This window comes from Gymnoscopelus braueri (assembly GCF_963280865.1).
Source record: "Gymnoscopelus braueri genome assembly, chromosome: 17".
NCBI lineage: Eukaryota > Metazoa > Chordata > Actinopteri > Myctophiformes > Myctophidae > Gymnoscopelus > Gymnoscopelus braueri.
The window spans coordinates 28942295-28956613 of record NC_137617.1 but is presented as its reverse complement, the minus strand read 5'-3'; the positions used below and the strand labels follow the sequence as shown (position 1 = coordinate 28956613).

The following is a 14319-nucleotide window of genomic DNA, read 5'->3' as shown; positions in this document are numbered from 1 at the left end:
TTGTTAAGTTTCTCGTAGGGCTAAAATTAGTCCTGTATGTTTGTTTTGTTTTTGTATTCATTGTGTATAACTGACGTAGGAGTAGTAGATCGAAGAGGCTTATTGTCTGTATCAGCCAGAGCGCGGGAGTCTATCCCTGTTTCACGATGCGCTAGACCCCTGGGAGATGGATTGCTGAGGTGGAGCACAACACCTACAGTATATGACATAATGGCCAATTTGCCTCATAGCAATATAAGGTTATATGTAACTCACAAACCATAACTATAGTATATTTGTATAGACCAACCTACTCTGTTGACCTCTAGATATAAGCTATACTCTTCCACATTGATAGAATTGACACGTTTGAGCCTGCAGATCAGATTATTAGATAAAAGACATGATTTGAGCCTGTGCCTGTCAGGGGACATGCCTTTCGTGATAGGCTGATTTTCAAATTCAAATAAAATCCCCAGACCCCAGTTTGAGAACCAGTGACCACTGATCTAGCTAACACAGAGTGACAACAGAGTCTCAGTAGACAGTTGATGTCGGTCTCCAAGACTAGTCTGACATGACATCATTGACAGGACAAGAGCGGTGCAGCAGGGTGAACATTCTGACCTATAGATGGCAGCACTGGCAATGTGATATGTTCGTTTTATGAACAATATAGGCCTACTGTATAAGGCATACAGTAACATGTAATATGAAGTGTTTAATTATTCTTTAACTTCAGCTATGGCTCAGTTATAATTGTCTCTCCATATTTAATTCATGGAGTTGATTTACTAAGTTAGTACACTATTTATGTTTCCAATTTTATCTAACAGGATGTTTTGGTTAAAAATCTTATACCTCAGTATGTAAAACAGCCAAACACTTATCACAGCACGGTATGAATTTACTTTTGCTTCATGTTCAAATGAAGTCCAGATCAGAAGTGACACTGAGTTGAGTAAGATAATATAGCCTGCAAGATTAGGTCTGCAAGAATAGTAAGCATACTGTAGGTCTGCCCCTATTATCAACAGGGGAAAAGAACAGGCTTGATTGAGTTAACAGTGTTGTAATATGCCGACTGGAATGTAGACATTGTAATGTTGCTCAACCTTCCTGACGTAGTCAGCAGCCATCTGATCTGAGAGGCAGCTTCTGGATTGGGCCAGTGAAGATCGATGGCACACCCCTTCTTCACTCTGTTCACGCAGTGACAGAATGCTGCTCAGGTGTCTATAGAATGGAATCCCTCCCTAGAGCGATTCAGCACTCGCGCATACAAGTATGCACGCACGCTTAGTGGAACCTACCCTCGTACAGCAGCGCTGTACTGGGACACCATATAGCTCTTGTGACATAAGCACAGGAAAACAAGTTATGAGGGCATTTGAAGATAAGACAGTCAAAAAGGAGACTTGGGATTTGCTGGTTGGAAATATCACAAGGCCATGGCTATTATGTCACCAGGAGGATTTTGCATACCTCATATGTCCAAAACTGTTACTTTTCAGAATTCAAATTAAAAAATTGCACAAATAGCAGATCTACAAGCTCAAAAGACGTCGCAATGCGAAGCGTTTTGAGCAATCTTTGCTACTTTTGTGTGACAAATGTATGACGAACTATAGGGTATTAATTTATGTTCAATGGAGATGAGAGGTTTCTGCCTGACAGCAGAATTTCAAGTGAACACGCAAACTGACTGTCTACCTGTCTATCTTTCTGCTTATTTGTTCTAACAAAGTGTAGATTTGGTAGGGGAAAGTGGAATTATATATTTGGTTAATAAATTGAGTATAGTTCAGTTACATTGCCCTTCAGCTTGCCCTACTCTGCATTCTGCCCGTTCAAGCTCAGAGGCTGTGTTGAAAGAGAGAGTGTCGCTATGTGGAGTCATGGAGTGGATGGAGCGTGCTCTGGTTAATATTTAATGGGTGTTCCTACCAGATAATTAATCAGTATCATTTTGAGACATTCTGAGAAAACCAACAGAATTTGCTGGAACCAGAGACAGCATTCAATACCAAAAAACAATGTCAATAAAAGGTTTTATTAAAACGTTATTTTTGTTATTCAAAAAGTGCTTCATCTATCAATACAATGGCATCCAATAGAAAATTTGTTTTGCTATTGAGGCTCATTTAAACTACACTGGCAGCACTGGCCCAGGAGATAGAGTGGCCATCTTGGTTCCCTTTTTCAATCCTCGGCTCCTTCAGGCTTTGTGTCGAAGTGTCCTTGAGCAAGGCACTTGACCCCTAACTGCTCCCGATGAGCAGGCTGGTCCCTTGCATGGTTGCCTCCACCATCGGTGTGCATGGGTAAATTTAATGCACATTATAAAGCACCTTGGATGAAGGCACTATATAAGTGCACCATTTACATAGGCCTAGACATTTTCACAAAAATATATACTATAGCAAAAAGTGAACAGTAAATACAGCATCACATTAGAAGTGTCCATTTGCCAAGTTTGCAGTCACACTACAATAAATGACTATTTTCGTTTCTACCAATACAATGTTTGGGTCTAACAGAAAAACACATCCAAAGAAAGAAGCCATTTATATTCAGCTCATTCCGTTGATCATAGTCACAGTGCCATTTTGTTCTTACTTCATAAATGGCTGCTATGTGAATATGGCCAGTTGTCCCAAACAGAGCTAGCACTAATTTACTCATTCAGGAGGAACTGATTCATCTACACTCTAGTAGAATACATTGAATTGTATCATCCCACAAGTGCATTTTCAATACAGGACCACTCCTGACTCACAAGTTCTTGTTGCTTTTCTTTCCTGGGAAGATCCAGCGCAGAGCCCCGGGCACCAAAGCAGTCGGGATAAAAAGTGCAACTGCGCTCTTAATGAAGGACAGTCCATGGAACAGCACCTTGTCTTTGGAGGAAAATGTCATCCCATCCAGCAGCTGCAGCAGCAATAGTGAGACAGCTATACAGCCAAACCTGAAAGCTCTGCTGCTGCTGCTGCTGCTGCTCTTAGACTCTGTGTAAAGTGGAGAGTGCAGACCCAAGCCCAGACCAAACAGGGTCCCCATGTTGCGCAGCAGGCTGGCAAAGGGGGTACTGTCCATGTGGACCCACTCTGCCCTTAAGCACCACTTCTGGGCTTTCTCCATCGTCCACAGCAGGTCCACACCCAGGGCCTTGAGCAGCAGGTAGAAGCCAACAGCGAAGGAGGTCAGGAAGAGGGTGACATAGGAGTAATTCTTCATGCTGGCACTGTAGATCCACTCCACCCTGGATATAACCTCTGCCACTATTATACCTGTCATAGAAGTGATGACGGACCGTTAAGCAGTGGCCATATAACCACACAACTTACCAGGCAGAAATCAAACAAAGCTGAAGAGAAGTTTTGCCTATAACGATAATATTCCCCAAAAAGTGGTTGAAAGTGCTTAATTGGCCTGGAAGTATTGTTTTCTTCATGACGTCACCTTAGAATTGTATTTGCCAGCCTGTCTAAAAATTGGGAGCTACTTTATATGCTATTGGGTGCATAATGTTGTAGTACATCACAGCAGGAGATTACAACATATCCCTCCCTTAAGTCCCTTAACTCAGTATGGGGACTAGCAGAAATAGGCAAGACATTCCAGACAAATAAACACAGGTACAGTTGCCAGTCTATTCTCTCCAGGTGGGCTGACCTGTGATGACTCCAGCAATGACTTGGTGGGGGAAGTGGGCAGCCATGTAGACCCTGGACATGCAGACTAGGATCTCTATCAGGCCCATCAGCATCCACAGGCCTGCCTGCAAGAACCTGAGAGAGAGGTAACCAGGAATAATGGATAACCCAACCCCACCACAGAATGATCCCAGACCCACCTGTCAGAGCCCCAGAATTAAACAAGTTCAGTATTCAGTATTTTCATATTGGATCAGAATCCTCTGTTGGACTGTATGGAAATTGGAATGGGTACCAAAATAATTATTAGAAAAAGAGATTACGTAACCCAATCCCTCTCTGACCAACTCACTGGCCTTGTGGTTAGAGTGTCCGCACTGAGATTAGGAGGTCAGGGTTCAATCCCCGGCCGGGTCATAACGAAGACTATACAACTTGTACCCAATGCGTCCCTGCTTGGCACTCAGCATCAAGGGTTGTATTGGGAGGAATGTCCCTGCAACATAGTAGCATAATATCCAGGTGGCGTACTTGTGCTCACGCTACAGTAACAGGAGATAGGCTCGTGCCCTTTGGGCCACATTGCTCCTATTTACTTACAACCCCTCTCAACTTGCTCTACTGTAGGTGAGACCATGTCAGATGCCAGTTAGCAGAAAACTAAAAACAAATGGAACTTTGTCAATGAACCATGCCAATACCTTACAAAAGTAGTGAGGAGTTCTTTTAACAGTACGCCACAAAGTTGACACCCTGTCCAGAGAATGCTTTTCATGGTTTAATGCATGGTGTTCTTTACATGTCAAGAGTATCAACACTGCCATCCTGCCACAATTGAGATCTTTAAATTGAGATGTGCGAGGTCAGACATTAGAATCCTACCACAAAACTTCAAGAAGAAAGTATGAACATGAAACAGTTGGAGTAACTTTTCAAACAAATATTATTATTGCTGTTGTAGACCAACCTGTAGAGGAGAGGTGGGCACCGTTTCTCTGCTGCCAGGAGGAGGAGAGCTGTCACCATTACATACCACACCCCTGCAGCACCCATGGCATGACCCGAAGGGCTTCCTGCAATGATCAGCTCTCAATTAACCACTTAACCTCTTAAAGCCCTATTTTATACTTTGTTGTACGGTAGTGTTGCGTAAACATAGTGAAAATAGCTGCTCCACAAGCTCACAACACGTCACGATTTGATGTAATAGATCGCCTATACAGGTAGATTCACAAAATAAGATTCACAATTTGTCAAGAAATTTAAAAAGAACAGAAATGGATTCTACAGTAGAAAGCCTTGATAAAAGTGCCATTACACGTCATTCTAGGACAAGATCCAAAGTTTCCATTTGGGCAAGCAAACTAAACATTATCCAGGTCCCCCTATGAAAAAAGAATATAAAAAAACCTTCATAGGATAGAACATTTCTAGGTTCAGTACTGAACAGATAGAAACGTCAGTAACACTCAAAACAAGCATGCATACGCAATCACCAACGCAAATACAAACACACACAGACCAGAGTAGGTGTAATCATCACCATATCGACATACAAAAGCAAACATGAGATACTGTGCTGTCCAAACCGAATTCTTCCTCAAAGATATACGTAGGACTGTACATGTGTTTAGTTTACCCACTTCATGAAATCAATACAATGCTCAAAGGGTACAAGCCTTTATGACCTGTATGGTATTTATCATATTTCAGTTTATTCACTAAAAGAATGCTGAGCGTACTTGCGATTCTTCATACTTTTTTAGGTAACCTCATTGTGAATTATTTCATTTTGACACTGTTAAAAAAGTAATTCACCACAGATCTACACGGAGCTATACCTGGTCCAGTTTCACAAGTGATGGAAAACTGCTGCAGTGCAGGGGCTTGTGCTGGTTTGTAGAACTGGGTCTCATGAACCCACCAATACGGCCTCTCCCCAAAAAGAACCCTACCATGGAAAGAAGGAACTTCAGGGGACATTTAAAAAACAACAAAAAGATTCTCACTTTTTTAATGCAGAGGTCTCAAACTCCCTGCAGCCAGACCTGACCCCAGGGAACTTTTATCTTTTTATTATTCCAACAATTCCCACATGAAAATAATAATAATAATTAATAAAATCACTTTAGTGCGCAAATGATTCAGCACCCAATGATATGCTGTGTTCCACGTACGTTCTACTTGTCTAGCAGCTAACCACCTTTGGAAGTCGAAAGAAAGGCTTTATAGAAGGACTGTTATTTATGACCTTTATCTGCTTGACCCAGTACATACATGTTGAATCACCCTCATCTGCATAAGCCTAATTGATACCCTTGACCATCAACTACTTTATCAGATAGACTGACGTCTGTACACAATGATACGAGATGCATGTTTTGTTCTTACTCATTCTGTTCTTTTCCTTGTCTCATATCTTCTGGTCATGTCATGTGTCCAATACTGTATATATTCTCTATGTGTGTAATAAACTTCAGAACTTGCCATGTGATACTGCCTGGTGTCATCTTGTTCTCCGCGCACGCGACTCAACTGAAACGTCACTCACCACCCTTAGTTATAGGGAGACTCTTAAGGGACCACATGGTTGGTCAACCAAAATAACAAATTATTATTAGTGTGGTTGCCCTAACAGGGCAACCAGACTATAATCCTTACACTTTATTATTCTATATAAACAATATTTCAAACTGCATCTCCTCCCACAGTTTTTATTCCCCAATGTCGTGCCATATGTCAAAATGACCGTCTTGACCTGGAATCGTGCGCTTGTATTTTGCTAAGAGATTGGTTAAATAGTTTAATAGGGCTGGCAAAGTTCGCTTGGGTGGGGGAGTGATTTGGGGGGCGTGGCCAAGATTCACCATGTTGGTTGGGTCACTACCAGTCTACAGACCCATCCAACAGGGTACACTACTATATAGCTAGTACACACAGCGGTACATCCAAAGAATTACATCAACAATGTTAAAAGCCAACTGCAAAAACAAACTTTCAAATGTATAAAATGTATAATCATTTGAAAATAGCAGATCTACAAGCTCAAAATGCTTGTAGATCGGCTATTTTCAAATGGCCGAAATGTATGGGCTGAAGTGGTGTATGTTTTGTAATAATAATCAAAATCTACAAAGTAACCACTGTAAGGCAACGTCACATGAAGGTGTCTTATTTGAAAACAAGGTACATTTACAGGTTACTATGTGTATAAAAAAGGAACCTCATCAGGCTCAAAGAGGAGTAAAATGGTCTCTGCCCATCCATATTATAATGTGATCATTAACAAGTGAGGCAACTGGTGATCTGATCATCATCATCAGGATTCAGTTATATTTGCATTGAATGAAAGCACTGCATAATGATAGAATGGCCTATGCATTTTAGCCATGTGAAAGAATTCGGTTCTATTTGCATAAAATCACTTTATGTAGAAAGACTATGTATTTTATTTGAAAACATTTACAGGTTACTATGTGTATAAAAATGAACCTCATCAGGCTCAAAGAGGAGTAAAATGGTCTCTGCCCATCCATATTATAATGTGATCATTAACACGTGAGGCAACTGGTGATCTGATCATCATCATCAGGATACGGTTATATTTGCATTGAATGAAAGCACTGCATAATGATAGAATGGCCTATGCATTTTAGCCATGTGAAAGAATTCGGTTCTATTTGCATATAATCATTTTATGTAGAAAGACTATGTATTTTATTTGAAAACATGTACAGGTTACTATGTACATAAAAAGGGAACAGATAATGTATCTACAGAGCATAACCTCATATCTGCTTTACTATGCAGAAGGGTACTATTACAAATAGTTTCAGAACCACACTGGTGCACAAGTTAGTCAGATCACAGCATGCTCAGACAACTTTGTCAAGGATTGTCATGTCCTGCCCACTCCTGGTTTATGCTAGCCTGATTATCAGCCTGTTTGGAACCAGGCTAGGTGTATGCATCAGAGTGATGGGTACCCTACCATTTAATATATGGTACTTGTTGCGTATAGTGCCTATAACCCTCTCTACATGGATCCTGAGGTGTGCTATCTTGCGTGTTTCTTCCACGTCTTTTTCTGTCATCTGGGCTGTCAGACAACCAAGCCATGCATCGTCTCTTTGTTACGTCGGGAGACCTGGCTGGCTTCCATTTGGGAATGCGGTGAAAAGTTAGTCCGTTGTCCATTTTAGCCCCTTTATTCTCAACTTGTCGATGGTGAGAAGCCATGGAACAGTTTTCATACAACAATTCATTCCCATTTTGGCGAAACACTGCTGAAAGAGCACTAACTAGCAGGCTACTATTAGCGAACCTCCGAGTGAAGGGAGATGTCGACCCCACCGACCGGGGGCGGGGCTAGCCGCAGCCGCGGAGTGACACCAGCCTTGCCAGCCCTATTGATATTGATTTATTAGTGCATTAAATGTCCCCATCCGCTTTAATGGAAAAGTGAAAAAACTCAAATTCAAGTATTTTTTTCTCAGAAACCGTAAGAGCTAGAGTTACCAGATTTGGAGGGGAGGTTCATAATTTAGTCCGAAATTATTGAAAAAATAATTACACCAGTCGGCCTCATGGTGGCGCTATAACAGCCGCCTTTACGTTTTGACCTATAACTCTTGAACCGTAGGTCGTAGAATAAAAATCTTTTCCCCCCTAGATTCCTTGGGTCATGACGCAACTCCCCATATAGGCCACGCCCATTTGCGTCAGGATAGATTTTCCGCCATTTTGAATTTTCTTCAAAACACACTGTAAGCTCCTCCTCCCACATAATTTGTCCAAATCTCACACAAATCGGTACACGTGATCTATGGACCCATACGATAAATCCATCCAAACGGCATTTTGATAGTCCTTACCGTTCGTCCGTAAATGGCTTCCAAATTTAGTGGGAGGGGCCCGTTTTACCAAAAATGCCAGAAATCACGAACAAAACGTCCGGTCAATCCCAAATTTGAATCACATGTCGAGGGTGGTTTACTCAACGAATCCCCAAAAGCATTTCCACTTTGATCCATAGGGGGCGCCACAAATGCACAAAACGTAACCGTATGATGCAAAAACATGATTTTTGGGGGTATCAATCCTCTCAAAATGAAACGCAAGTGATCTCAGGAGTGACGTGACAATGTAATTGGCGCAGCCTTCGACGGTATTCCTCCCGGCGTATTCCTCAAGTTCCGGCGGCAGCGACCCGCGACTCACGTCGGCGCAACCACACTTTGCAATTGCCCTGAATTGCGAAAATTCTAGTATTATTATTATTATTATATATACAGATTGTAAAGGCCACAGCTCTGACCTGTGGTGTTGAGGTCCACAGCGGGGGGGACTTTGCACATGAGTCAAATGAGTGAGACAGAGAGTGTTGATTGATTAGGTCAGATAAGGAGCTGGGGTACAGCTACTGTTTAAGAACAGTGCTAAAGCCTGTGTTTCCACAATTATTGATTCTTAATCAACAGATGGGTAGACCAACATGGGTAGACCAAACCCATATAAATAGAGTGGATGCTCACTGAACAGGACAGATTTGTTCACGAAGTGTTCTGCATGCATCAGCATTACTAGTTACCAGGGTGTTATTGCTGTGTTCCCCATTTTCCATTGCAAGTTCCGAGAGACGGTAAGAACTGAGAGCGTGTTTACACGACGATAAATGTATATTTTTCTGATATGTTTTATAGTATTGTGTGTATATTCCATGTCAGTAATTTGTCGTTGTTGTTTGTTTCCTTTTCTGGGTGTCTAACCTATTGACCCTGGTTGTAGCTTGATTTGGCTACTGGCCTAGTTGTGTTAAAGGGATAATTCACCCCCAAAATGACTTTTTTTCTATCGATTACACACCCCATGGAGACTTGAATTCATGGAGATTTTTTTCTGTTTTTGTCACATTCTTATAAGCCAATAATTTGAAGACCGACGGTAGCTCCGGTAGAGACTCAAATTGTCAACTTTAAGTCTCCAACTGGACACATTAGCATCTTTCCGCTGGTCATCAAATTATAGGCTTAGGAATGCAACAAAAACAGAAAAATCTCCATAAATTCAAGTGTCCATAGGGTGTGTAATCGATGGAAAAAAATGTCATTTTGGGGGTGAATTATCCCTTTAATGTGTGTTTGTATTGTGTGTTAGTATAATAGAACCATCAAAGACACAGATCTGAGTTGTGTCCGCTAACTCGGTTGCTTACATACTCTTTACCAGGGGAGATCTAATTAGTTGCATTGCTTGTGTGACTGGCTAGATAATTAGTGTGGTTGCCCTAACAGGGCAACCAGACTATAGTAATCCTTACACTTTATTATTCTATATAAACAATATTTCAAACTGCATCTCCTCCCACAGTTTTTCTCCCACATTCCCCAATGTCGTGCCATATGTCAAAATGACCGTCTTGACCTGGAATCGTGCGCTTGTATTTTGCTAAGAGATTGGTTAAATAGTTTAATTGATATTGATTTATTAATGCATTACATTTCCCCATCCGCTTTAATGGAAAAGTGAAAAAACTCAAATTCAAGTATTTTTTTCACAAAAACCGTAAGAGCTAGAGTTACCAGATTTGGAGGGGAGGTTCATAATTTAGTCCGAAATTATTGAAAAAATAATTACACCAGTCGGCCTCATGGTGGCGCTATAACAGCCGCCTTTACGTTTTGACCTATAACTCTTGAACCGTAGGTCGTAGAATAGAAATCTTTCCCCCCCTAGATTCCTTGGGTCATCACGCAACTCCCCATATAGGCCACGCCCATTTGCGTCAGGATAGATTTTCCGCCATTTTGAATTTTCTTCAAAACACACTGTAAGCTCCTCCTCCCACATATTTTGTCCAAATCTCACACAAATAGGTACACGTGATCTATGGACCCATACGATAAATCCATCCAAACGGCATTTTGATAGTCCTTACCGTTCGTCCGTAAATGGCTTCCAAATTTAGTGGGAGGGGCCCGTTTTACCAAAAATGCCAGAAATCACGAACAAAACGTCCGGTCAATCCCAAATTTGAATCACATGTCGAGGGTGGTTTACTCAACGAATCCCCAAAAGCATTTCCACTTTGATCCATAGGGGGTGACACAAATGCACAAAACGTAACCGTATGATGCAAAAACATGATTTTTGGGGGTATCAATCCTCTCAAAATGAAACGCAAGTGATCTCAGGAGTGACGTGACAATGTAATTGGCGCAGCCTTCGACGGTATTCCTCCCGGTGTATTCCTCAAGTTCCGGCGGCAGCGACCCGCGACTCGCGTCGGCGCAACCACACTTTGCAATTGCCCTGAATTGCGAAAATTCTAGTATTATTATTATATATACAGATTGTAAAGGCCACAGCTCTGACCTGTGGTGTTGAGGTCCACAGCGGGGGGGACTTTGCACATGAGTCAAATGAGTGAGACAGAGAGTGTTGATTGGTTAGGTCAGATAAGGAGCTGGGGTACAGCTACTGTTTAAGAACAGTGCTAAAGCCTGTGTTTCCACAATTATTGATTCTTAATCAACAGATGGGTAGACCAACATGGGTAGACCAAACCCATATAAATAGAGTGGATGCTCACTGAACAGGACAGATTTGTTCACGAAGTGTTCTGCATGCATCAGCATTACTAGTTACCAGGGTGTTATTGCTGTGTTCCCCATTTTCCATTGCAAGTTCCGAGAGACGGTAAGAACTGAGAGCGTGTTTACACGACGATAAATGTATATTTTTCTGATATGTTTTATAGTATTGTGTGTATATTCCATGTCAGTAATTTGTCGTTGTTGTTTGTTTCCTTTTCTGGGTGTCTAACCTATTGACCCTGGTTGTAGCTTGATTTGGCTACTGGCCTAGTTGTGTTAAAGGGATAATTCACCCCCAAAATGACTTTTTTTCTATCGATTACACACCCCATGGAGACTTGAATTCATGGAGATTTTTTTCTGTTTTTGTCACATTCTTATAAGCCAATAATTTGAAGACCGACGGTAGCTCCGGTAGAGACTCAAATTGTCAACTTTAAGTCTCCAACTGGACACATTAGCATCTTTCCGCTGGTCATCAAATTATAGGCTTAGGAATGCAACAAAAACAGAAAAATCTCCATAAATTCAAGTGTCCATAGGGTGTGTAATCGATGGAAAAAAATGTCATTTTGGGGGTGAATTATCCCTTTAATGTGTGTTTGTATTGTGTGTTAGTGTAATAGAACCATCAAAGACACAGATCTGAGTTGTGTCCGCTAACTCGGTTGCTTACATACTCTTTACCAGGGGAGATCTAATTAGTTGCATTGCTTGTGTGACTGGCTAGATAATTAGTGTGGTTGCCCTAACAGGGCAACCAGACTATAGTAATCCTTACACTTTATTAGTGTGGTTGCCCTAACAGGGCAACCAGACTATAGTAATCCTTACACTTTATTATTCTATATAAACAATATTTCAAACTGCATCTCCTCCCACAGTTTTTCTCCCACATTCCCCAATGTCGTGCCATATGTCAAAATGACCGTCTTGACCTGAAATCGTGCGCTTGTATTTTGCTAAGAGATTGGTTAAATAGTTTAATTGATATTGATTTATTAGTGCATTAAATTTCCCCATCCGCTTTAATGGAAAAGTGAAAAAACTCAAATTCAAGTATTTTTTTTCACAAAAACCGTAAGAGCTAGAGTTACCAGATTTGGAGGGGAGGTTCATAATTTAGTCCGAAATTATTGAAAAAATAATTACACCAGTCGGCCTCATGGTGGCGCTATAACAGCCGCCTTTACGTTTTGACCTATAACTCTTGAACCGTAGGTCGTAGAATAAAAATCTCCCCTAGATTCCTTGGGTCATCACGCAACTCCCCATATAGGCCACGCCCATTTGCGTCAGGATAGATTTTCCGCCATTTTGAATTTTCTTCAAAACACACTGTAAGCTCCTCCTCCCACATATTTTGTCCAAATCTCACACAAATCGGTACACGTGATCTATGGACCCATACGATAAATCCATCCAAACGGCATTTTGATAGTCCTTACCATTCGTCCGTAATTGGCTTCCAAAGTTAGTGGGAGGGGCCCGTTTTACCAAAAATGCCAAAAATCACGAACGAAACGTCCAATCGATCCCAAATTTGAATCACATGTCGAGGGTGGTTTACTCAACGAATCCCCAAAAGCTTTTCCACTTTGACCCATAGGGGGCGCCACAAATGCGCAAAATGTAACCGTTTGATGCAAAAACAAGATTTTTGGGGGGATCAATCCTCTCAAAATGAAACACAAGTGATCTCAGGAGTGACGAGACAATGTAATTGGCGCAGCCTCCGACGTTATTCCTCCCGGCGTATTTCTCGAGTCCCGGCGGCCGCGACCCGCGACCGGCGTCGACGCAACCACACTTTGCAATTGCCCTGAATTGCGAAAATTCTAGTTTTTAAATACTTCTCACACTTGTGAGAAGACAAGATTATCAGCGGCCCCCAGGTAAGTGGCGTTTGAGATGCCTGTTTTAATGTGTTTCAGATATCATAAGAATTGCCATGACAATGAAAAGGAAATTGTCCATAAAGTTCATTTAGCATCCGTCAAATCGCAAAATGCACACAGCAAGAAGAAAAGACAAACGTTTACCATTTCAGAACCAAGTTGAGCCAGTCTCCAATGACAGCCACCCAGATAAGCCTCAGCGCTACAGCTCTATGCAAGTGGAACCAGATGGGAAAGAAGCAGAAGAACGTGGTGTGTAGATCAGCCACTGTGGACGCCAGGCTAAACAAGCTCTCATACTGGCCATACTTAGTCTGCAGGTGGACTGCCAGTTCAATCCCCCAACTGTGGAGAAGATCCATGATATTGGTCTCCTTGAGAACACTGCACTGTGCCTGGGGTACGAGAATCAGCTGAGTGAGTGTTTCGCTGGTATTTTCTGCAGTGAATGGCTGTCAAACCAACTTGCTTTTTAGAAAGTTTTTGGCAGGGCCCGCTCTGGTGTGTACAGTATGTGTGTATGTGATCCCCACTGGACTTTACTCAAGGCTGGTGAATTTGTTTGCCTTCATTACAGTGTAGACTGGTTCCCTAACCTTTACACCCCTGGGGCCCCTTCTGCTGATCAAGCAATTTCCCCTCATAGAATGTAGAATTTTAGGAATCGTTCATCTGTCAAAGAAAACCAAGTGAACATCACTTTGGGTCCAAAGTGGATGAAAGGCATCATTCCAGTATCTGGCCTCTATCTAGCCATTTATTACAATGAGAGCGACTGTTTCCGTTTTCTCACCTGGCCGTTTGACCTGCTATGAGATAACACTTTACATACTATTAAAGAGGCCAGTCTCCTCAAGACAAGAAAAAACATGAGGTCATGTAGGTCTAACCTTTACGTCCATTTTTCCTTTATGACCAGTTGTAGCATATCTTGTTCTCAAACCCTAGCCAATCATTTAATCATTGACCCCTTTTACATAATCCAGAAAATAGATTACTGCAGGATATTCACTGGCAAGAGATGTCTTTTTTTGTTCTTCCCCCAAATCATCAACAATCAATTATGTAACTGATCTGTTCAGTATACCAGTTGACTGTGATTGGTTTCACTATTTCACCAAACGTCTAAAGGTTTGCAGAGATACAAGTCATGTATCTCTGTCCTTTATGTAATACTTGATGTCACATGTA

The 14319-nt window shown here is 41.6% G+C and overlaps 1 protein-coding gene across 2 annotated transcripts; it reads right to left on the bottom strand.

The window, feature by feature from the left end:
• Window positions 1-2071: 2071 nt before the first annotated feature.
• Window positions 2072-13490, bottom strand: g6pc1a.1 (glucose-6-phosphatase catalytic subunit 1a, tandem duplicate 1; the record flags this gene model as incomplete). Of its 2 annotated transcripts, XM_080454335.1 has the most annotated exons (5): window positions 2072-3269; window positions 3655-3770; window positions 4603-4708; window positions 5477-5586; window positions 13273-13490. In XM_080454335.1, 5 exons carry the CDS (start codon window positions 13488-13490, stop codon window positions 2755-2757), a joined length of 1065 nt encoding a protein of 354 aa, XP_080310461.1. In that variant the 3' UTR covers window positions 2072-2754. The 2 variants fall into 2 exon arrangements, with proteins under 2 accessions (XP_080310461.1, XP_080310462.1); XM_080454336.1 differs by lacking the exon at window positions 4603-4708 and having other exon boundaries at window positions 5467-5586.
• Window positions 13491-14319: the final 829 nt, after the last annotated feature.